The 24,262-nt window shown below is 40.2% G+C and overlaps 2 protein-coding genes and 1 non-coding gene across 3 annotated transcripts; 1 reads left to right on the top strand and 2 right to left on the bottom strand.

Moving 5' to 3' along the window:
- Positions 1 to 56: 56 nt before the first annotated feature.
- LOC128613504 (elongation factor 2) lies at positions 57 to 5,733 on the bottom strand. Its single transcript, XM_053634329.1, has 13 exons — positions 5,629 to 5,733; positions 4,097 to 4,311; positions 3,808 to 3,989; positions 3,484 to 3,695; positions 3,027 to 3,205; positions 2,820 to 2,925; positions 2,350 to 2,602; positions 2,032 to 2,227; positions 1,508 to 1,874; positions 1,070 to 1,423; positions 796 to 978; positions 583 to 715; positions 57 to 499 (listed from the first exon to the last, which is right to left on the bottom strand). Exons 1-13 carry the CDS (start codon positions 5,629 to 5,631, stop codon positions 306 to 308), a joined length of 2,577 nt encoding a protein of 858 aa, XP_053490304.1. The 5' UTR covers positions 5,632 to 5,733; the 3' UTR covers positions 57 to 305.
- LOC128614306 (small nucleolar RNA SNORD37) lies at positions 2,696 to 2,763 on the bottom strand. Its single transcript, XR_008387039.1, has one exon. It is a non-coding gene; the product is annotated as a small nucleolar RNA SNORD37 (small nucleolar RNA).
- Positions 5,734 to 16,605: 10,872 nt separating the features above from the next.
- Positions 16,606 to 23,934, top strand: creb3l3a (cAMP responsive element binding protein 3-like 3a). The gene is made up of 10 exons (XM_053635623.1): positions 16,606 to 16,755; positions 17,050 to 17,163; positions 17,255 to 17,495; positions 17,771 to 17,901; positions 18,129 to 18,239; positions 18,344 to 18,450; positions 19,183 to 19,251; positions 19,350 to 19,434; positions 20,169 to 20,265; positions 23,072 to 23,934. Exons 1-10 carry the CDS (start codon positions 16,735 to 16,737, stop codon positions 23,383 to 23,385), a joined length of 1,290 nt encoding a protein of 429 aa, XP_053491598.1. The 5' UTR covers positions 16,606 to 16,734; the 3' UTR covers positions 23,386 to 23,934.
- Positions 23,935 to 24,262: the final 328 nt, after the last annotated feature.

Below are 24,262 nucleotides of genomic sequence, written 5' to 3' on the forward strand. Positions count from 1 at the left end.
CATGCGACGCAAGAAAACAAAATGTTTGAATTGAAAATAAAACACAGGAGGCAAGATACAGGAGTTGATGTTCGTATTTAATACCATTTTTAGCCACATGTGTAAGCCATGGCATAAATATCGAATAGCCATGAATTGACAAAGAACATAGCAATGTCCAGACAACACAATTTCTCTTTATTAATATGTTTAAGTTTATCGATCGCATATTTTTGGCAAGCAATAGTGCTCATGATGTTCTGTACAGTCCAGTCCCTCTGTGGGAAGGTGAGGGGAGGCAGGGAGAGATGAATGCTCCTGTCCCATCACAATTTGTCCAAGTAGTTATCCAGAGCTGGAATTCCTTCTTTGAGACCCTTGCGCTTGCGTGTATCAGCCACAACCTGAGCAGGCTTGGTGCTGGGTTCCATGGGATCTCCAGGAAGGATCTGCCAGTGATCAAACACACACTGTGGGAAGGCCTGACCAGATGTGTTGGAACGAAGGTCAGCAGTGAAGCCTTTGGGGAAAAGAACAAGGAATTATGCCCAACATTCAATAAATCTAAAAGGGAAAGCTAAAACCTGCTAGGACTTCACTTACCGAAAGATTCATTGACAGGCAGGTAAGCCTTGACCACAAACATAGGTGTTCCCATGACCTGGGACTCCTCAAACACCAGGCCTCTCTTCCTGTTCAAGACACCATAGATGCCACCAACAACAGCCTCAGGGCACTGTGGGCAGAACAAAGTATCAGGACACCAATCTACATGAACACAAGTAGGAATTTAACACAACTTGCTAGCTCTCTCACCTGGATCTCCACCAGGTAGACAGGCTCGAGGATCCTGGGCTCAGCCGTAAGCTGGCAGGCGTAAAGCACTCTGCGGGCTGTCGGAATGATCTGGCCACCACCACGGTGAATGGCATCTGTGTGAAGTGTAACATCATGGATATCGAAGCGAACACCACGCATGTTCTCCTCACAAAGCACACCCTAGGAATTGAGAAGGCAATATAAATAAATAAATGAATAAATGCATAAATGCTTTGGATAAACATGTTTAAGAAAACTTGGAAAAACGCACCTCCTTGGTGGCCCACTGGAAGCCAGCCACCACGCTGTCCTTGATCTCATTAAGGTACTGCACTCCCTTGGTAACATCCACAAGCAAGTTGGGGCCAGTTCCATCAGGCCCGAAGCACCAGATCTTACGCGCCTCAGTCACCTCCCACTCGTACTTCTCAGCCAGGTAACGGGCACGTGCCTTCATCTCCTGCCTAGATGCAACCTCACCCTTATCAATATCCTCAGGCAGACCTTCAGCCAGGGGACGGGCCTTCATGAACAGACGGTTGTGCTTGTTTGGGGACTTGGACAGGCACATTTGTTTGGACTCATCAGACACAGTCTCTCTGTAGGATACAACTGGGTCGGATTTCTGTTGGACACAGGTCGGACATTATTTAGAACTCAAGGTGCACATTCATACTATTGAAAAATACAGCCAAGGACATGGCAGTACCTTCAATGGAATGCAGGCATGGTCCTCTTCAAGATCCTTTAGACAGATCTCAAGATGCAGCTCACCAGCTCCAGCAATGATGTGCTCGCCAGACTCCTCAATGATACACTGTACCATAGGGTCAGACTTGGCCAGACGTTTCAGACCCTCCACCAGCTTGGGCAGGTCAGCAGGGTTCTTGGCCTCCACAGCTACTCTCACCACAGGGCTGACACTGAACTTCATCACACGCAAGTTATGGGCTTGCTCAAAGGTGGAAATGGTCCCAGTCTTCACCAAAAACTGGTCCACACCAACCAGACCCACGATGTTACCGCAGGGCACATCCTCAATGGGCTCAACATAACGGCCCATCATCAAAATGGTCCTAATTGAAAAGTCATATTTACAATTACAGAAAAGAAAGCACTATATTTTCATAGAAATTAGTCACTTTTCAAGTCCCACAAGCAAAGCACCCAGCATATACACTGCCCTTCAAAGAACAATCATGTATATACCACAAAGCATAACAATCAACCAACCTCTGAATGGGTTTGATGTAAAGGTCCTCCTTCTTTCCAGGGGTGTAATTTGGTCCCATAATGCGCACCTTCAGGCCAGTGGACACACAGCCAGAGAAGACACGGCCAAAGGCATAGAAACGACCCTTATCAGTAGTGGGCACCATCTTGGAGATGTACATCATAAGGGGAGCTTTGGGGTCACAGTTCTTAATACCTTTATAAAAATGAATAAAAAAGTAAGTACCAGTACTAACCATAGAGACAAAATTAGATACTTGTACATTTGCTACTTGGTCATGTCAGATAGTGTTCCAGGCCAAAACAAGCTTAACCTACCCATAGCAGCCTCATCATCACCAGGTCCTTCATACAGCAGCTCACAACGGTATTTCTGAGCAGTGACAGGGGAAGGCAGGTGGATGGTAATCATCTGAAGCAGGGCCTCTCCAGCAGGCAGCCAGCGACGCATTACAGCCTTCAGCAGGGGCTTGCCTTCCTTCTCCTTATCCTCACTGTCCAGCTTGATGTCCAACTTCTCAACCAGCTTAGCAGTCTCCTCCTTCTTGAAGTTCATGATGGCATCGAAAACCTGTGAAGAAAGAAAGCTGCACTGAAGGACTGAAGATTTAAAATAGTCAAACCTGGAAGTAGCTACTTTTTATGCTTCCACTGCCATTATAAACATCAGACTGAAGTCTTTCATCACTAGACAGTCAGGTCAAAGTGAAGAATATGCAAGTCATCACTCATTGGCACAAAAACAAACCTACTGAACTAACTTTAAATGCAAAGTTATTTCTGCTTACTTTGAAGATGGGGTCCAAGATGAGCTGAGCAAAGGTCCTGGGGAGCTTCTTGCCATCAGGACCATTAGCGGTCTTGCTGAATTTTCCAGTTGCAGGGTCAAAATATCTAGACAAAAGGCAAAAAGTTGTTACAGTGCACTATGCATTACCTGCAAATTGCATAAGCTTCCTCGCTAATCTTGAGCCATCCCAAGCTGGAGGCCTTACCTGTCACCCCACAGTTTCTTCATCATATCCTCCACCTTCTTGCAGCGCTCCGCTGGTCCAAGTTGGGAATCACCCTTAGCAGCAAACTTCATCACGTACATCTCAGCAAACTGCTTAAGGGTGAAGGCCCAACCATGCAGTCCAGACCCAAATCCAACAGTACCAACAACTGGATCAATCTAAAGAAAAAAGATTTAGGATCAGTCACATTGTTAAAGCACTACAAGCATGAGAAATAACCAATTCAGTATTATAAACATACAAGGCACGTCAAAAGTTAACCAACCATTATAGATAGATCAACATCAAAATGTGACCTACGCAGATATTGATGCTACCTAAAATTAATCAGAGGCACAGAGTAGCACTCAAACTCTTTAATATAGTTACACACACCAAAAAAAAAAGCCAAAAAAAGGGGGGGGTTGTTCAGAAAACCAAAGTGTGTGATTCTCACCATGATGTTTCCCATAGGTCCGTTCTCATCCTCTCCATAGGTGGAAATTATTACGTTGACATTCTCCACAATACGCTGGAAGGTCTGATACAGTTCCTCTGGTTCTAGCTGCAGCTCCAGCAAGGCACGGTCCATCTTGTTCATCATCAGAACAGGCTTAATCCTCTCACCAATAGCCTGTCTCAGCACAGTTTCTGTCTGCACACACACGCCTGGGAGAGAAGCAAACAAATCAGGTTTGGAATTCATGCCGTATTTAATAAAACTGGCACATTCTGCTCCATAAATGTCTTTACCCAAATGATCATAGTATTTTACACTCACCAGACACACAGTCAACCACCACCAGGGCTCCATCAGTGACACGCAAGGCAGCGGTCACCTCTGAAGAGAAGTCAACGTGCCCAGGGGAGTCGATCAGGTTGATCAGAAAGCCAGAGCCGTCCTTGCACTGCTTGATAAAGGCCAGGTCGTTTTCAGCAAGCTCATAGAACAAGGAGATGGCACTGCAGAAATAAAGATGCAAAACATCATCGACATGAAGCAAAGCTAGCTTTAATCTGAAACACTTTAGCAAAAAGGTCATGCTCTGTGTGAAGCTAAAAACACTCACGTGGATTTGATGGTGATGCAACGCTCCTGTTCGTCCTTTCTTGTGTCAGTAAAGCGGGTTTCTCCTGCACGCGCTGAAGCGATGATGCCAGCCTTGGACACCAGCGAGTCAGTCAAAGTGGATTTGCCATGGTCCACATGTGCAATCACAGACATATTACGGATATTGGACTTTTTGTCCATGATGGCACGGATCTGGTCTACGGTGAAGTTCACCTAAGAGAGGACAAAAGCAAAACTCATGATTTGAGCAAATACAAGGCTTATAAGTTTCAAAATCTCAAAATAAAGTCATGGAATTAAAAAAAAAGAAAAGAAAGAAGGTGCACCACACTGTCACACAGATACAAAGCAAATATTACAGAAGGGCAGAGAAACCTGTTTTCAGTGACACGATTAAAAATGCATCAACCCAGAAGGCAAGAGTCCATTCCAATTCGCGTACTTGTGCACTATTCTATGCCATTTTGTAGTATAATAATGCGAGTAGTGAAAATTCCAAATAGAAAAAAAAGTACACTTTAAATACCTGGATGATGCACTTAATAAACCGAAAAAAAATAAATTGTGGAATATCGGACACTTCACTGTCAGCAGGTTTAATTACATAGCGGAAAGGGAGGGGCTATCAGACTCCAATATTAAATGAAAAATAATCTTATAGCGTTCATACATTACATGGCTGAGTACATAGTGTACAAGTGCGTCATTTGGGACACGGCGGAAGTGTCCATGCGGAGCAGAAGGGCAAATCCCGGAAACATGGAGATTAGTCATAACCGGCAAACGCCAAGCACGCAGCTCAGAACCAAACCAAAAGCTACACTGAACGGATAACTTGTCAAAACTTAGAAGTTGAGATGAGGAGAGCTTGATCCGAGCAGAAATCCTGCTTCCCATGAAGATCCGTTACATCTGGTAAAGCCGGGATTCTCTGCGGTTTAACGTCGGGCGCCACATCAGCCGCTAACAGGCCACGTGTAACTACAGCGCACCAGACGAAAGAAACGGGCCGGCAAACGGCTTTAAAAACATTACCACATACATTTTCACCACACAGCTCCAACTGGCTGTGATGCAACCCTAAAACACAGCGATACAAGTCAGATTCAGAAATAACGCTCAATATGAACCTTTTCCCCCTTTAATGAAAACAAGCTTAGCTACAAAACTAGCAGGCTAACTAACCATTTAACCAGCGGCCAACGCCTGGAAATATCACGACTGCTGTCTAGAAAACCGGCGTCGTGTAGACATATTTGATGCCGAATAAAACGTTTCAAAGACACGCTATTTCTTAAAACCGCTAACAAACATTAAACAGACATTATCCCGCTACATATGGACTCCACTCCGGCACGGTAAGGCCCAACACGAAACACAATAGGGCTGCCATTTTGCTTTGCTAGGACACTAAATGATAGCTCCAAAATATATATTTATAACACTTTTGAGCGCTCAAATGGTCACGCGAGTATGCGATGTAATGTATATGCCAGTGTATATGAGTGATGCAGTAACAAATAGACTCACCATTTTGACGGATGTTGTTGGATTCGCTGAGTGGAGAAGCAGACAATTTTTTACACTGCCTACCTCACAAAGGCATAGGCAGGGAAGAGGCCGTTGACGTCAACACGTAGGACTATATAGCAAGTGTGCGTCACGCGTAATGTTGCGTGGCGACGTCAGGAAACGGTCGCTTTTCAAACCGATGCTATTTTGAACATCTAGTCTACTATATCTAGTCTACTACATAGCCCATTCCTTAATAACCTACAAAGTGCACATATATAGGAATAAGGTTACCGTTTGCTATTTGGGCCCCAAACTCTAAAACTACAAGTTCTGAATAGAAAAAAATGGCCAAGAATATTTTAATAGAAATGTCAACACAGTAAAAGAATAGTAGAAAGAGTATAGATATTCCATTAAATTCTATTCATACTGACATCAAATGTCCATGTGAAGAGTGCATTTATCAGAATTATATAAATAATATAAAAGATTAAACAATAAAACAATCGTACATTAAAATAAATAAATACATAGATAGATAGATACCGGTAGATAGATAGATAATTTCAAACAATATTCAAACTAAAATTGTCATTAGTAGACACTATCAACAGGTGGCACTACTGCTCCTGTAGCAACACTGTGCCAGAAAGTCTTTGTAAACCCCGATGATTGACTTTTCATTTACTGTAGCCATAATCGTAAGTAAGTAAGTAAGTAAGTAAGTAAGTAGTAGTAGTAGTAGTAGTAGTAATAATAATAATAATAATAATAATAATAATAATACATTACATTACATTAGATTTATTTTTCAGCAGACTCTTTTATGCAAAGTGACTTAGACAAAGTGGTTTCCTCCCCCAGTCGAAAGACATGCATGGTAGGCTGATTGGCATGTCTAAAGTGTCTGTAGTGTATGAATGGGTGTGTGAGTGTGTATGTGATTGAGCCCTGAGATGGATTGGCACCCTGTCCAGGGTGTACCCCGCCTTGTGCCCTGAGTTCCCTGGGATAGGCTCCAGGTTCCCTGTGACCCTGAAAAGGATAAGTGGTATAGAAGATGGATGGATGGATGGATGGATGGATGGATAATGTAGGGTTGGCATTTTAGGGGTTAGTTACGGAAGAGGTGGGTCTTTAGCTGCTCACAGAAGAGGAGGGTCTTTAGCTGTTTTTTGAAGATAGTGACAGATTCTGCGGTCCGGACTGAGGTTGGAAGTCCATTCCACCACTGAGGGACAGTTAGTGTGAAGGTTCTGGAAAGGGACCTTGAGCCACGCTGAGTAGGCACTACTAAGTGTCGGTCGCTAATCGATCGCAGATTGCGTGAGGAAACTTAAGTCTTCCGGAGAGTGTTGAGGTAGGGGCGTGCTTATCCAGACAAAGTCTTTTACGTGAGCATCAAGGCCTTGAATTTGATACGGGTAGCTACAGGAAACCAGTGGAGGGAGATGAAGAGGGGTGTGACATGGGTCCTTTTGGGCTGGCATGCTGCTGCATTCTGAATCATCTGAAGGGGTTTGATGGAGCTGGCTGAGAGGCCTGAGAGTAGTGCATTGCAATAGTCCAGTTTTGATATGACAAGAGCCTGTTTGGCTGATATGACAAGAGCTATGTAGCCTGTTCGGTGAGGTAGGGTCTGATTCTCTTGATGTTTTACAAAATTAACCTACAGGACCGTGCAGTTGTTGAAATGTGGTCCGTAAAGGTCAAGCTGTCATCAAAAGTCACCCCAAGGTTCCTGGCTGTCCTGGTTGGCTTGAGTGTGGTTGAGCTGGGCTGTACAGTGAGGTTGTGGTTGATTGAGGGGCAGACTGGGATGACGAGAAGCTCAGATTTTGCCAGGTTGAGCTTAAGGCGGTGTTCCCTCATCCAGTTCAAGATGTCAGACAGGCAAGCAGAGATTCATGCAGAGACAGATGGATCATCAGGCTGGAAGGACAAATACAGCTGGGTGTCATCAGCATAGCAATGATAAGAGAAGCTATGAGACTTAATCACCTGCCCCAGAAATATAGTATAAATAGAATAGAGCAGTGGACCCAGAACTGACCCCTGAGGAACCCCAGTTGTGAATTGCTGAGTTTCAGAAATACCTCCGCTCCACAATACCTTGAAGGATCTGTCTGAGAGATAGGATTCCACCCAGCGCAGAGCTGTTCCGGTGATGCCTAGGCTGGAGAGAGTTGACAGGAGGATCTGATGATTCACAGTGTTGAAAGCAGCAGAGAGGTCGAGTAGGATGAGGATAGAGGTTGCTCTTGCTAGTTGTAAGGCTTCAGTGACAGAAAGCCGAGCAATTTCCATGGAGTGACTGCTTTTGAAGCCAGACTGCTTGGTGTCCAGGAGGTGGTTCTGTGTGAGAAAAATGGAGAGTTGTTTGAAAACAGCTCTTTCAAGGATTTTGGAAAGAAAAGGGAGGAGGGAAACAGGTCTGTAGTTGTCAACTGCAGCAGGGTTAAATGACGGTTTTTAAGCAGTGGGGTACCTGGGCCTGCTTAAATGAAGTAGGGTATGTGCCAGTAGAGAGATTTGTTCAAGATGTGATAATAATAATTCCATTTTTATTTGTATAGCACTTTTAACAGTGGACATTGTCACAAAGTATCTTTGCAGAAATATATCAATTCCAAATATATATATTTTTAATTCATAAATGTATCTCTAATGAGCAAGCCAGAGGTGATGGTGGCAAGGAAAAACTCCCTGAGGAAGAAACCTTGAGGGGAACCAGACTCAAAGGGAACCCGTCCTCATCTGGTTGACACTGGATAGTGGGATTATAAATAATTCCCTTCTATAACCGTGTGCTATATAGTCAAATAGTGCAATTGTGGGGGGTGACAGCATCCAAACATCCCAGTTCACCACAACACTCTATGCCCATAAACCCTACAGATCTGCCCCTTTCCCTAAGAAAAAAAAACTATTAACAAAAGGATTAACTAAACAAATATGATTTCAGCCTAGACTTAAACACTGAGGCTGTATCTGAGTCCTGAACACTAATTGGAAAGCTGTTCCATAACTGTTGGGTTTTGTAAGAGAAAATTCTGCCCCTTGCTGCAGACATCATTATTCGAGGTACCAACAAATTTCCTGCACCTTTTGATTGAAGTAGGTGTGGCAAAAGACCAGAAGTTTGCTCAGCTTGTTTATGGAGATTGTTTATGCACCTACTGAAATATCCAGATAGTAAGGTATTACAATAATCCAACCTAGAGGTAACAAAAGCATGAACTAGTTTTTCTGCATTGTGTAGAGAAATTATATTTACAAATACTTCTGTCTTGTCAAAATTAAGTAGAAGGAAGTTAATAAGCATCCAGTGTCCAATGTCCTTTACACATTCCTCAATTTTATTAAGCTGGTGTCTCTCATCTGGCGTTTACAAACAATTTACGAATAATTTTACCCACGGGTAGCATATATAAGGAAAAAAAACCAATAATAACAACAATAACAATACCGCTATTACTACTACTACTAATGTCTATATATAACACCAATTTCTGAGTACAGTGTCTACCTATGTACCTATAAAATATTAATGGTGCTAGAAATATTTTATTATATTCAATCTTTCTCTCTTATTACAAATCTTGTAAAGTATTTTCAGCAAGAAAAAGCTCCAAAACGCTACAACCTGATTAAGCCAGGTTAAACAGTTACATTGCTAATCTGATTTGAAAACACGTTCAAACTTGCACTCATGCAAGAATTTTCTGAGTGGGGGGGGGGGCGTTAATGACACAATGGCATATCTCATAATGATCAACAACAACAGTAAACTAAATGTACTAGGTATATGACCATTTTCTACATTTTGTACAGTTTACAGTTTAATTTCATCTTTGCATTTTGGAGTCGCTGTGACGACTATGTTAAACTACATGTAGTAGTTTAACATGTAGTCATATAATCAGTGCCATAGCGTTTTCCATTTAATCACTATTTTTTTTGCAAACAGAACTGCATGCACTTTGACACTTTGTGCTTAGTGCTTAGACATCTATGCACTTAGTACTTCTCTTCAGTTCAGGGCCACGAAAGCTACTGCTCATTGTGTTGAAAAGCTCCATAAGAAAGTTTGATCAAAGCTTAGTATTTTGTTCTTCTTCTATTCTTGATACTACTAAATAATGTTGAGTTCCTATCCAGCTATAACTCTGCCATCTTTAAAGCTTATAGGCATGTGGTCAATAAAACCAAGATGGGTTCACTCACTCTTCTCTTTTCCTCTCTGAAAGATTTGCAGTCCGATCAAATTGACTACATAAGAAAACTCACAACCCTCACAGTAGCTAATATATATTGATTTATTGAAGTATCAGGCTGTAGTTGATGTTGAAATCTGTGCTTATTTTTCCTTTCTTTTGTAGGCTAAAAAGCCTCCTCTCCAATATTAACAAACAAACCCACATGTCTGGAACTGCTGTCACAGACTCTGTCAAACTGTGTGACTCATTTCTGCACTTAAAAAAAACTACAGAATTATATTTCCCCCTCATGCTCCTTCCCTTCTCTAGTCAAAGTTTTATATAAAATATATTGTTCTTGCTTTGCTTGTTACCCTATAAGTTACACGTTTTTTTTTTTTTTACCATATCATGCTGGTCTGGCACTGTTCAGACAGCAGCTCTTAAAAACACTATCAAATATTGCCCTATAGTAGTAAACCATCTCCATTCTAAAAACTTGGGCTTGGATCCAAGTGAGCTAATTAACTATAGGAAAAGAAAATCCCATTTGTAGTAAAGTGGTCATCATACAGATCCAAGTACATAATACCTCATGCAACTTGTATAAGCTTGACCATTATGCATTCTGGTCTGTCTGTAGCACCAAGGCTGACCTTGTGGCAGTTGTAGATAACGTTTTCCTGTTTGCAGATGCAAGGAATCTTAGTATTCTACTGCTTATTGATTTGAGCTTTGCATTTGATACTGTCTCACATTCTTGCTACATGCCTTGCAGTAGTTGGCATCACTGGGATTTGAACTCCTTGTTCACATCTTATCTCAGATTTTTTCAAGTTTCAGGAAACATTTCATTATATTTGACGAACACAAATCCTCCTCTGTTCCATTTACTCAAGATGTTCCTCAGGGCATTGATATTAGTACATTAAAGCCTACATGATTCCTCTTGCCATTATTATTCTCCATTGCTGCATGCTTTCACTGTTATGATAATGACATGCAGATCTACATCTTTATTAACTTGAACTTTTTTTTCTTTACATTTATGGGTTTGCTTTTAATACATGCATAACTATTTGCAAACTTTTCAATTCATCCCTCACTGTATACAATTTTTAATTTTCTCACCAAGAGTATTTTACCTTTGCAACAGTTGCATGGATTGTGGTTTAAACAAATGTCTAAGCTATGTGCCTTCATAGCTTTCTGCCTTGAGTCTTTTAGTTCTCTTTTTACTCACCTTCCATCCAAAACACTGCATCTTCCATTTAAAGTGGAGTTCTTACACACATTAAATGTTCTGCCCACATCTAACACTGTCCTTAATACAAAAATTTTACTCCACACACACACAAAGCCCTGCATTTCCTAAGTAACTGCTACATCTTTAAACAACTGGTTATCCTTATAGCTCAAAGTCAACTGGGTCCTATTTTATTTCTGGTCCCTGTTTTTAGGCAGCTGTTTCAGTGTTCATTTTAAACTGTCAAAATCACTTCCAAATAAACTCATATAATCTCCTCTGTCTAATCTCCTCCTCCACAGATAATAAAAAGCCATCTTCTTAAAACCTCAGTGTTATCACTCCCCCTTCTGTAACTAAGCAGTTGCGCTCAACTAAGGGTGCTGTCTTGGTAGGCATATGTGTGTGTGTGTGTGTGTGTGTGTGGGTGTGTATATATATATATATATGGGCAGAGATGTCTGTAAATGCTCTGATGTTAACCTGGATTTTTGTGGGCACACCTTTTAAGCATTTCTCAGTCAATACATGGGTTGAATTGGGTGTGACGGCCTGCTTTTTGTAAGGTGCCAAAGAACAGGAATTTTCTATTGTAGTTAAAATGCTCTCGTAGTACTGTCTTGAAAAAACTTGAATTCACCTAAAAGTTAAAAAAGTCGTACTTTATCTTTCTCTCTCAGGCTCTGTTGATCTTGGTAATGAAGCATTATCATTGAGTGGTTTATAAAGTCAGGTACAAACATGCATTCCAAATTTTTAAAAATATTTTTGTAAATTGTTTTACAACAGTCTAAACCGTTTTCTTAGACTTTGCTATTGATTAACTCTTTGCTACTGATTTATTTTGCTATTGATTTGTTCATCATTCAGCACCCAAAGCACACATAACACTATACATAAACAAAAAGAGAAATTTTCCTCAGGTCACTGTTCCAGGAAGCTTGCAGTATAGTAGCATTTGAAAGGACGCTTGAGAGGACAAATGGATTTGACAAAGTAGCAGCATGTCTTGTATGGCCTAGATTTTTCACGCACTTAAAAGCTCATAGTTTTAATCTTTAATGCCCCTTCTTCATAAAGTAATAAAGGCGGTTGTTATATATTAATCACACAACCAGGTATTCAGCATTCTTGGTTTAAGTGTGTTTGGAGCTGGGAAAGAGAAAGATTGTGGAACATTATTGTGGAGTCTTGAATGAAATAATGTTGTTTTGTTGCTCCATAAATACTGTATGAATTTCAATTATTGAGGTATATTGTGTGGAAAAGTGTTCAATACATATGGGCATGAAAATACAGGACTGAAACTTTATTTTTTAACATGAATCCACATCTGAATGGCACACTATCATCATGTGACATTAAACTAACCTATGATCATGTCTGCATAGTTCAGGGTTTCTCTTGGGAGCAGGTCAGCAGAGCTTTAGGAGAGAATGAGGAGGAGGAGAAGAGGAGTGTATACATATTGTACGAGTGTGTGCGCGTGTGTGTTGATGAGAAAGTGTATATTTGAGCATGTCTATGTGCATGAGAAAGAGAGTTTGAGTGTATGAGAGGTGAGAGAGAAAGAGAGAAAGAGAGAGAGAGTGAACTGTAATGCTAGAATAATCTGTAATGCTAGAGCTGTCAACGCCTGCAGAACTGCAACTTGTGTTCACGCCAAAGGCAAAATCTGTTAATTTAAAACACTTCACAGCATCTGCCTCTAACGCCTTAAATTTTTTTGCAGAGCTTTTCAGCTCAACCTTATCTTTTCTTCCCTTCCCTTTTTCATCCATGGAAATCAGTCTCACTGTCTGCGTGAATTAGACGTGAAAGGGAGCGTGTTTCAAGATACGCAATGGAGCAGACCAAACAAATTTTTGAGAGGGGGAGGCGGCAGTAGATTAGAAGTGTTTTGAGGGAGAGAAACAACAAAACCCACCCCCTTAATATTATTGGAACACAATATTATCGTTACTGTCGTTATATATATATATATATAACCTGGATGAACTTTTGAGGGGAGTCAGTGTGACGTGCGAGCCTGTCCTGCCGACCTCGGCCCCAGAGCTCCAGCCTGAGACCCACGAGGTGGTCTTATCTGCAGCGCTCCAGCCGGAGGTCAACATAGTGACCTCATCTCCAGAGCTCCAGCCAGAGACCTACGAGGAGGTCTCTCCTGCAGAGCTTCAGCCAGAGGTCAATGTAGTGACGTCATCTTCAGAGCTCCAGCCTGAGACCCACGAGGTGGTCTCATCTGCTGAGCTCCAGCCAGAGGTCAATGAGGAGACCTCCCACACCATGTTCCTGTCTGAGGGTGATGAGTTGACCTCCCAAGCCATGCATAAGACCTTTCCCCACCCTCCCTCCCCTACTGTGGTTCTTTTTTAGCCTGCTGAGTCAACAGAGAATGTCTGCTCAGTCTCTCTGCTCACCTGAGGATGTCGCTCAGCATCCCTGTTTAGCTGAGGATGCTGCTCAGTCTCCCTGTTCAGCTGAGGACATTGCTACACCTCCCGTTGCGGCCAAGAGCTCTGCTTTGCTTCCCTGCTCCACCAGGCTTCTCTATGGACGTCGCTCCGCTTTCTTACTCCGCTGAGGACATCGTTCTACCTCCATGTTCCACTGAAGACGTCACTCCATTTCTCTGCATGCTGCTCCCCCTTCCTTCTCCATGGAGGACATCGCTCCCACCACTGGCCTCATGTTGAACTTCGCTGCCCCCTCTGGCCTTGCAGAGAGCATTGCCATTACTCCATGTCAACGAGACTTGGTGTGCAACGAGACGGCACACCAAGTCAAGCTCCTGTCTAAAGCTGACGACACAGCTGTCCAAGCCTGGTTTCTGCCTAACGACTGAAACGAGTCTGCTTCAGCCTCATGTCTGCTCCTCGGCTCCTCAAGGAACCAACGATTTGTTTTTCCACTTCCGGGTTCTTTGTTTATTTGACTTTGTTTATTTTTGGCACATATGTTCTGTTATGGTTTATGTCCTGTCTCCACTCCTGTCATTGGTTGTCTCCCTTACGTGTCATCATTGTAATCAGCTTTTGTGTATTATCACCTTGATTATGTTTGGTATTTAAACCCCTTGTGTGTCTATGTTCAGTGCAAAGTATTACGTGTGTCTACACAGTACCAAGACTTTGTTCCTCGTTTTTGTTTCATGGTTTTGATCCTGTTCTCGTCCTCGTTTATCGATTCCTGTCCTAGCCTTGTTTCTCCTGTTTGCGGTTCACCTGACCATTTGCCTGTTTTTGACGACGCTATTGATTCACAATTTGGATTTGTCTGTCCTTCTTTTAGCTAAAAGCTTTATCTGCATTTGCATCCGTCTCCGTCTCTTCGTTGTGACAGAATGTGACCGTGATAGGTTGCATAGGAACTGTATTGTGAAGTGTTACCATAATATCATTGCATCAATGGTAGTGTTTTTAAGATACATCAAAATTAAAAATAATGCAATCATTGCTACAGCTACACTTTGGCACAAATGGGCCAAGGTTCTTTTTGTCACAGAAGTGTTGCAGATCATTCAAAATTAGGACCTACTTCATGTTAAAACACGCAACACAGCATCTTGACAGCCTGTATATCATCAGTGTGAGGTCATTAACAATGAACAGAACATTGCTCTGTGTGTAAAAGACTGCAGGTTTTCCCCAAAGACATCATTATTTGAAAAACATCTAAAGAAAAATGTATTTTGTATGAACTTATGTTCCTTCCGTCTTTACTCAGTTAATTTTTTTATTCTTTGCTAAATATATATATTTTTTCTGGTTTGAATACTGGAGAAAACTGCTCTGGATGAGGAAGCTTGGCTGTGGAAGCAAATATGACAAGATTACAAATACTTTGCTTATTTCTATCGTTAGTTGAGGCAGAAGAATGAGCAAAAAAATTGTAAAAGGCATCTGCCAGGAAGCTATTAACGCCCTGATAATTCCCCGATACACTCTTCAAAAACCCTTGTACTTCAAGTGATTTTGGATAGTTAAATATTGCTATAGCTTTCTAAAAGAGTTGCAGTTGGAACAGTGTTGAAAAATAACTTATTACAAACTAATTTAACATGGGAATGCTCCTTTAATAAACTGTATGAACGCTAATAGCTGAATATGCATGTTCAGGGTCACATGAATTTTTCATGAAGGTTATAATGAAACCTGACTTGATAACCACGGGTCCTTATAGAAGAATGCTTTTAAAATTTACTCAAAGAGCTTTGCTGAGGACTGATTGAAGCAGAAGAAATTGTATTTCATGTCCGATGTGCTTGAACATAAAAAAAAAGTAGCAGCCTATAATCAGTGCCAAATTCTTTATGTGGTTCTCAAAGTAGTGTCTAAGAAGCACAGCCCGGAGGTCCATGATTTTTTACATTTTGGTGGAAATCAACCCATCATTTTATAATTTTAATTGTGTTGTTATATTTATTAGCTTATTCAGCTGGTCACTTGAATTTAATAACTGAAAAACAAATAGAGCTGTAAATAATGTCAACTTGGACCAGTTTGGAAATACAGAAATAAAAACTCATAAAAATGAGAAAAAAAAGTTTAATAAAAATGTAATATTATTGAACACAAATGAATAATGCACCGATTTAGTTAATAAAAAACGTGGCAGAGGGGGTCTGTGGATTATTATTATTTATTTATTTTTACAGTGGCTGCAAATGTTTGAGAAACCAAGTTTTGGAACAGCTAGACAGGCTGAAACTTAACCTAGAGGAAATTTTCTTTACTTAAAGTTTTCTCTTTGATATTTCAGGCAATTTAATGTGGATTTTCGCTTGTATATCATTTATATATCATCTTTGTCACAAATGTTTGTTGCTTAGAAGAAACATTAAAGGACATTAAAGGAATCAAAACAGAGAGCTACAATAAACATAGTTACCATAAAACACCAAGGTAGTGTAAGATACGCTTATCATAGTCACCATAGAGTACTTCAATATGTTTGATGACCTAAGTTTCTACAAAGTTCAATAAAATTGTAGTGTATCATAATGAAACCTTAGTAAACTACAACAAGATTTCCTAACTAATGTAATAATGTTAGGAAATAGCTGAATATATAACAGGTGATCTAAACTATGTTAAAGGTCATGTTATCAGACCTAATTTAAACAGAAAAGGAATATATGACCCTTGAGCTGAGCAAGTCAGAACAGGGGTGTGATCAACCAGTTAAAAACCAAACCAAAGATCTGAATCAGAGATATGCAACCTGCTATTTCAATACTAAAACCAAAATCTAGCATTTTGCTCTTTTCACGTATTTAGTAGTACTATTATGTAATCAGGCAATAAATAAACTAATGAATATAATTTGCTGTAATAATCAATTATCAATTATCAATTAAATAAACTAATGAATATAATTTGCTAAGTTTAATTGTTTTTGTAATTTCGATTTTTGGCAATATTAGTTGCCATTTCATCATACTGTCTCCAAGACATACGACACCTAACAGCAGCCAATGGGACGCCAGAGGTTTTCCTGATGATCAAATGTAGTGTTGGAGTTTAAACTTTGTCCCCACAGTGAGATCAGACAGAGTGAAAGGCAGGACAAAAACACAGTGGAGTACCTTACAAATCTCTGTTTGTTTATTATTATTATTTTTAAGTCCTACAGTTGTAATTAGATTGCTGGCAGTATCCTTGTCAGGCCACGGTGATGGAATTCTACTCAGAACAGGTAGGTAGCTTTTATTTAGAATTCAGTGACATATTTTCAGCAGAAACACTGTGTTGCCTTTGTTATCTAGATAGCTCAGATGTGTCACGCACACTAAAGACCAAAGTTGAGAAATTACACAAGTTAACCTTACAACAAAGCTAAAATACAGTGTGTTATGTGTCAGACAGAATGATGGAGGTCTTTTCTTAGTTATTTGCTTGCATCAATCTTGCAACAAAGTTTTTTACCCACTAAATCAAATTGACAGGAAATGGCATTCAATTACATAAACATTCATGTTTCACAATACAGGCCTGTGAAGGGATAGAACTGCTGGATCTGCTTTTCGATAAGAACGATGGCATCTTGTGCCATGAGAACATGACACATCTTAATGGCCAGCCTTGGCCGATGCAAGACCCTAATGTGAGTGATGCATCTAACAGACTTTGAGACCTTCAGCACATCTCCCTGGACTTTACTGCATCCAGTAATGTGTTTTGTCTTTGTTTGGTAGATGATGATGCCAGCTCAGGGTACTAAAGACTTCCTCAACGCCCTGCTGAGTGGGACCCACTCTGCGTCTGCCTCTCCGTTATGGCCGCCCTCTCCAAGTGACAGCGGAATAAGTGAGGACCCGCACTCTGACCAGAATGACAGCCCTCCACCGCCTGGGAGTCCCCCTCTGGATCCCTGCTGTGTGCCTCCACACACACATTACGCTCCTGCTCCAAACACAGCTGTGGCCATCAATCCCGGTGAGATGACTATATACTGTATGTGTAAAAATAGCTTCACAGATCAATAACCATTTCCTTTAGTAACAATCCTCTCAAAAACATCCAGTTATGGTGTACTGTTGCATTCTAGAGAAATTTAAACATCAGTATTATAGTCCTTTGACAAAACTAATGTGATGTCAAATATAAATGTTTGTTTTACACCTTGAAGACAAGCAGTTATCCTTATAATAACCTGCATGCACAGACACACTAACAAGAAATCAAACAAACACTATGATCTGTTTCCTCAGATGGCTGGGGGTCTGTTAGTTTACTGGAAAAGGGTGCAGGGATTCACCATGCGTGTAAAGTGACCCCAGCTCAACTGGACACCTTCCCTCTAACCATCAAGGATCTGCTGCTCTCTGGCACTCCAGAGCCTGTAAGTCCCCATAGTGTCAAGCTACATAAAGCACCAAAGGATAAATAGAGCGGGGAAAAAAAGAGGTATTTAGCATAAGGACTTAGCTGGTAGGTGATAGACCCAATTGATGGACTCATGAAATAAGAAACAGTTTGGATGAAAATGCCTACAATCCAACCAATTTTACCCACAAGTATTTTTCCATGGGATGATGGATAACATGTACATTTGTGCCTTCTCTTCAGCTTCCACCAGCTTCACAGCAATCTTGCCAGGAGCTGCTTCTCAATGAGGAGGAGAAGAAGCTTCTCGTCAAGGAGGGAGTGACTTTGCCAAGTCAACTTCCTCTTACAAAGGTATAAAGTTCATATTCACTACCACAATGTGCAGCCAATGGATTTCATGTATATGTTCTAATGCCTGTAACACAGTGCCTGTTTTTTTTTCTTTTCATGATCAGTTTGAGGAGAGAATTCTGAAGAAAATCCGCAGGAAGATCCGCAACAAGCAGTCTGCCCAGGAGAGCAGGAAGAAGAAGAAAGAATACGTAGATGGATTGGAAAGCAGGTATTGACAGGGCCATGAAACTAGTTCACATTATTCCACTTAATACCAAATTCTACACAATACACTCATATGGATGATAGTGAGCAAATTACTCCAAGTCAAAGTATCTTATGTATTTAATATATACTCAGCAAAAAAAGAAACATCCCCTTTTCAGGAGACTGTATTTTAAAGATAATTTTGTAAAATCCAATAAGCTTTATTGGAAAGGGTTTAAACAATGTTTTTCATGATTGTTCAATGAACCATAAAAAATTATTGCACATGCAACTGTGGAACAGTCCTTAAGATAATAAGAGTTTACAGTTATTAACCCCCCCCCGATATCGATCCCCCCTTTTCAGGGACTCATTATTCCATTTCTGTTCCTCAAATGTCTGTGAAACTTGCCATTTGGGATTTTTTGACATCATTATATGTGGGCCAGATTAAAGTGATAACTGTGGGCTGGCACTGCACTCTCATTTATTTTCTATTCACATGCCACAGTGTCAGGTTTAGCAACAAGGTACTCATTTTCATCATCATCCATTGTGTTCGGATAATGCACAGCATGGTTACTTTAACACAATAAAAGTCAGGATCTACCCCATGTATCCTGGGACGCACCAAAGTAATACGCACATTGCTGTGTTTAACCCTGTGTTTGTGATTTGGAATGGATCATATCTGGGTTTAAGAGCCTGCCTGTATTCTATAATCTGAGCTCATTTGGGAAATCTGCTTTGGTAGGATGGTAGCTTGCAATGTGGAGAACCAGGAGCTGCAGAGGAAAGTCTTCCAGCTGGAGAAATGTAACATGTGAGAGAACACATTTCCAGTTCCAGTTCCGGTTCACTGTTCTTTTATGCCAAACATGATAACTGAACCACCATTTTCACTATTTCTACTTTCCACAGATCTCTGATGGAGCAGCTGCGTCGGCTGCAGGCTATGGTCATGAATGGATCTAACAAACTGGCTCAGACCGGGACCTGTGTGCTGGTGAGGAGCATAACACCCACTCTTAAATATATCTGTACATATATACATACAAAAATGTTTCTAACACCATAAATAGATCTTTGATTTTTTTTTTTTCCCTTTTGGAAGACAGCTACGATCTCAGTAATACAGGTACCAAATTGTACTTGTCTTTGTCAATATAGTGGGAATAGTACATCCTTTGTATCTTTATAGCTTAAAAAGCTTTATTCTAAAAGCTATATAAAGGTCCACCACATGCACCTTCCTGGGTAAAAGAGACATACTAAAACCTCGTTGGTACCACTCAAGTGACAAGGAAAACTATTTCTGAGAGTGTAAATGGTTCTTTAGAACACTACAATGGACTGTACCTTTCAGAAAAGGTTCTAAGTAGAACCCCTACAGAAAGATAGAACTGCTTGTTGACCAAGAAACCACAGAATGTCACAGAATGACCCCTTGAAACTGTATATATACTTAATATTTTAAAGTATTTGATACAAGATTTCATCTATATACATTAAATACAAAATATTTCAAAAATAAAAGTTTATTTGCAAAGTAAATATTTTGCCTGTTGGCTCAGTTTCTATACATTTGGATATGCTATACATTTATATTAAACTTCAAATCCAGGGAGAGAACAAAGGAAAGAAAGAAAAGCAGACTTACCGGAGTAATCAATGAGGTGCCACACTGTCAGTGGTAATTTAACATCTTACACAAGTTGCCCATCTGTTGGTGTCCCACAGGTGCTACTGCTGTCATTCACTTTGATTCTGCTGCCCAGCCTGAAGCCCTTCACTGAGACCAAGGTCAACCAGCCTGGAGACTTCAGTCCACTTAGAGGTGAGTACACCAATCACTTCACCCCCTGGGCTCAAAGCTCTAGGGAAAGTTGATTGTGGCCTACATATGTACATGTCTGTAGTGCAAACTGCATTTAAAGCAAATACCGCAATATACTTTTGAAATCAACCAGCCATTCAATTCAATCTGGATGGCTACTGAAAGGCGTCAAAGAGATGACGGTGGCTATTGTACAGTACAAAATGGCTCCATAATTTTTGCCACATGTGGAATCAATGGTGTGAATGTAAACTGTAATTTCTCCTCATCAGGCAGCTGTCTCAGGCATTGCACAGGATAAATTTTTGTTGCCTCTGTGGCAGGATAATAGGCAGTCATGGCAAAATACTATAGACTAAAGCTGTTGTGGTGGGATCTCAAATGATAGGCTGAGTACATTTTGCTCACATAACATTTAATAGTCTGTTGTCCATAATCTTAACAAATGCATGAATTAGGTTGATATTGGGTAATTTACCTCACCTTTGAGCATCTTGATATGTTTAGACACAAGCTAAACAAGGCTTTTCCATATTAGTTCCAAGCAGATAGTTCCAAGCGGAACTATCAACTATGCTCGGAAAGGAAAACTCATATGTTCAATTAATAATAACGTTTTATAAATTTAATATTTAATCAAACTGAGGTCACACATCCTAAACATTAATGATATTGATGGATCCAACATTTCATCTCTGATTTTGGGATTTTAAGCATACTGGCAATCCCAAGACATGTTTTTGCATTGTAGTAACCGACATTGGTCCTCTAAAGTGGACAAGCTGAACAATCATAACCATCCAAAGGCTCAGATCTCTTCAGACATGCTAGAGAATACAGGACATGTTTGCAACATCTTCTGTGATGTGAGATCACAGCTCATTGTAGCAAAGTTGAACAGTCATTTTGATTTTTTGCAAACAAGTCCAAAACAGGGAAGGAACATAAATGTGTGTGCATAAGGGTATCCTGGTGAAGTTATTGAAAATGTAGGAAACCCTCACAGAAGAAGAAAGAAGAACTGTTTGCTTGATTTCATTCAGTAGCTCAGTGGTCAAGATGTCAGACTACTGATCAGAAGGTTGTGACCTCAAATGCCAGTCCTGTCAAGCTACCACCACTGGGCCCTTGAGCATGCCCCCAACCCATAACTGCTCACTTGTATAAATGAGATAAATATAAGTCACTCTGGATAAGGGCATCTGCCCAATGCTATAAATGTAAGTACCAAGTATCAACTCAATGTAATTGTATTTATTATTTTTGACAGTAGCCAATTTTGCTGAAGATAAAAATACAATATGCAATCCCAGAGCGTCACCTTTTATACCTGGGTATTTGTGGGAATCTAACAGTTCTTCTTAGCTATGAGGGATATCTGACTTCACCACATGAAGTGCATGCTTGGATGAATAGAAATTGACTGATATGAACAACTTGGACAGATTTCACAATGCTGAATGTGTTTGGATTTCAGAGCTACTTTCAGTTCAATGGTTTGCTGATTAATAAGCCACTGACCAACATTAAGAAACCAAGATTTTTTTTTGCAAACTTCTGAGGTCACGGAATGTATGGCTCTCACCATCACCATCACGTATGGCTAGTCACGACACAATTATAGACTAATTTGAACCAAACAAAAAAATCCTACCACATTTACAAAGGTTTAATTAAGGCTAAATTTCTTTGCACTCACTTGAGTATGTTGATAAATACCAATTAGGTGTAAATTACAAAGACAGCTGATTTACATTTAGTGACTCCATGAAAGGCAAAGCTGACAGAGCTGAAATGACAAAATGTTGACTAAATGGCAGAAGAGTGCCTCCTAAGCATGTTGTGTGAAAAATCTTCCAGTAATTTAGCTTAGCCCTTGCAGCCTGTCAATTACCATAGACTCTCACTAACTCTTCCATCCTTTATAGGCCACTATTTCTTTTGTCCTAACTGAATTTCATTTATGGATTGCTTTATTTCCAATCATTAATTTGAAATGTCTGATTTTCACATTGTCATTAAATTCATGCAAGTGAAAAATTTCCAGGCATGGTTGTTTAAAATGTATACAAATAAGTAAGATATTTCCCGATAGATGTGAGTGGAAATCAAACAGTTTGTAAAAGTGGTTTTATTAGAAAAAAAAACAATAAAAGCACGAAAGCAGTTGTTCATTTAAAGCAGATCATTCAGTAACTACTATGAATGATTCATTAACTGCAACAAAACTAATAGCAAAAGGTATGTTGGTACAACTGCGATGGATTGGCACCCTATCCAGGGTGTACCCCGCCTTGTGCCCGATGCTCCCTGGGATAGGCTCCAGGTTCCCCGTGACCCTGAAGGAAGGATAAGCAGTATAGAAGATGGATGGATGGATGTTGGTACAAGAGTGAGGAATGTAACTCTACACTCTAAAAAACACTGGGTTAAAAACAACCCAAATTGGGTTATTTTATTTGGTTATTTCATATTTTATTTGGTTATTTCATATTTTATTGGGTTATTTCATAATTGTCAATGTAGGCAACATTTGGGGAAACAGCTGTTGAATGATTATACCACAGCAGTACCCATAGTATCCATTCCAGTATCCATTCCACAGCAGTACCCATAATTATGTATCAGTCTCTCTTGTCCTGTGGTGAGTTCTAAATTGTGTGTTTCTGATTGCAAGCAACAGACAATCTATGTATTTTTTTCTGGACTTTCAAGATTTGACAAAATTGCCAAGACAAACAACAGCATGCTCTGAAAGTCAGTAAAGGATGTCACATGATCAAACTTCTCCTCTAATCCTCTCTAGTTCAGTCACGGTCATTGCACAGTCTGCAGTCCTCTCGGGTGATGCATGCTCTCGAGCGCCCTTACTCAGTGGCAGAGGACTCCAAGCCTGTTCCTGGTTTTCCTGACAATGAAGGCATGGATGAGATAACATCTCTAATGGAGAAACTTGGTCGTGGGCCAGGATTGGCTGATTACAACCTAGGATCTCACAACACTAGCCTAGACCAGCATGATGATCATTACCATGGTGACCCCATTACTGGGCATATAGCAACAGTGACTTTGAGCTCACAGCGTGGCGCAAGGCTCCAGCCACACGCAGATGACATGTAAAGGGTAGGGAGGGATTTGTGTCAGGATTTGTCTAACCTCCTTCTACAGAGTAAGTCTGCTGCCAGCAAAGCAATGTAGCCTTTTGTCCTTTACCTCCAAAACTAATAAGTGGCAGATAAAATGTTATAACACTAAGATTTAGCATGTTGTGTAAGCTTGCTGAAACCTTAGATCAACTTATATGCTGGACTATACCTGCACAGGGATAAGACATAAAGGGCAGAGATAGATCCGCAGCAGGATTTCCCAGAACTCCTGCATACAGCAAAACCAAGTTTGCCCTTTACTTTTAATAACACTACGATTTTGTATGTTGAAAATCATTGGTGAAACTAAAACTCAACTTATACATGGGTATAGAGGTTGTTGATGCTTAAAAGAAAGGATTATGCACCGAAAATAATTCATTCCCAATGATTAGTGGGATCCTTTCTATTCTGCATGTTAGTTTTGTTAACGAATGATTTGTGAAAAAAAGCAACATTTTGCTTCTACATGTAACAGAAGCTATGATAAGTATCTGTGATGAACAAATAACTCCATGTCATAGTGTAGACATTTGTTTTTGTATATATATATATATATATATATATATATATATATATATATATATATATAGAGAGAGAGAGAGAGAGAGAGCAAAGCTTCTATTGATCTTAATGCACTGTAAAAGCTACAATCATACCTGTATTTCAAGCACTTTATGCAGCTCATTTTATGATATGTTCAATAAACTCTTTTAAACTTGTTATATGGGCTACTGATAATTTCTTAATCAACAGTTCTGGAGTTAACATTTTTGACTGAAATGCACTGTATTATATCAGCAGGATTAATCAGTTACTAAATTCAATATATCTGGAACTTGCCCTAGTTG

This window comes from Ictalurus furcatus, chromosome 10 (assembly GCF_023375685.1).
Source record: "Ictalurus furcatus strain D&B chromosome 10, Billie_1.0, whole genome shotgun sequence".
NCBI lineage: Eukaryota > Metazoa > Chordata > Actinopteri > Siluriformes > Ictaluridae > Ictalurus > Ictalurus furcatus.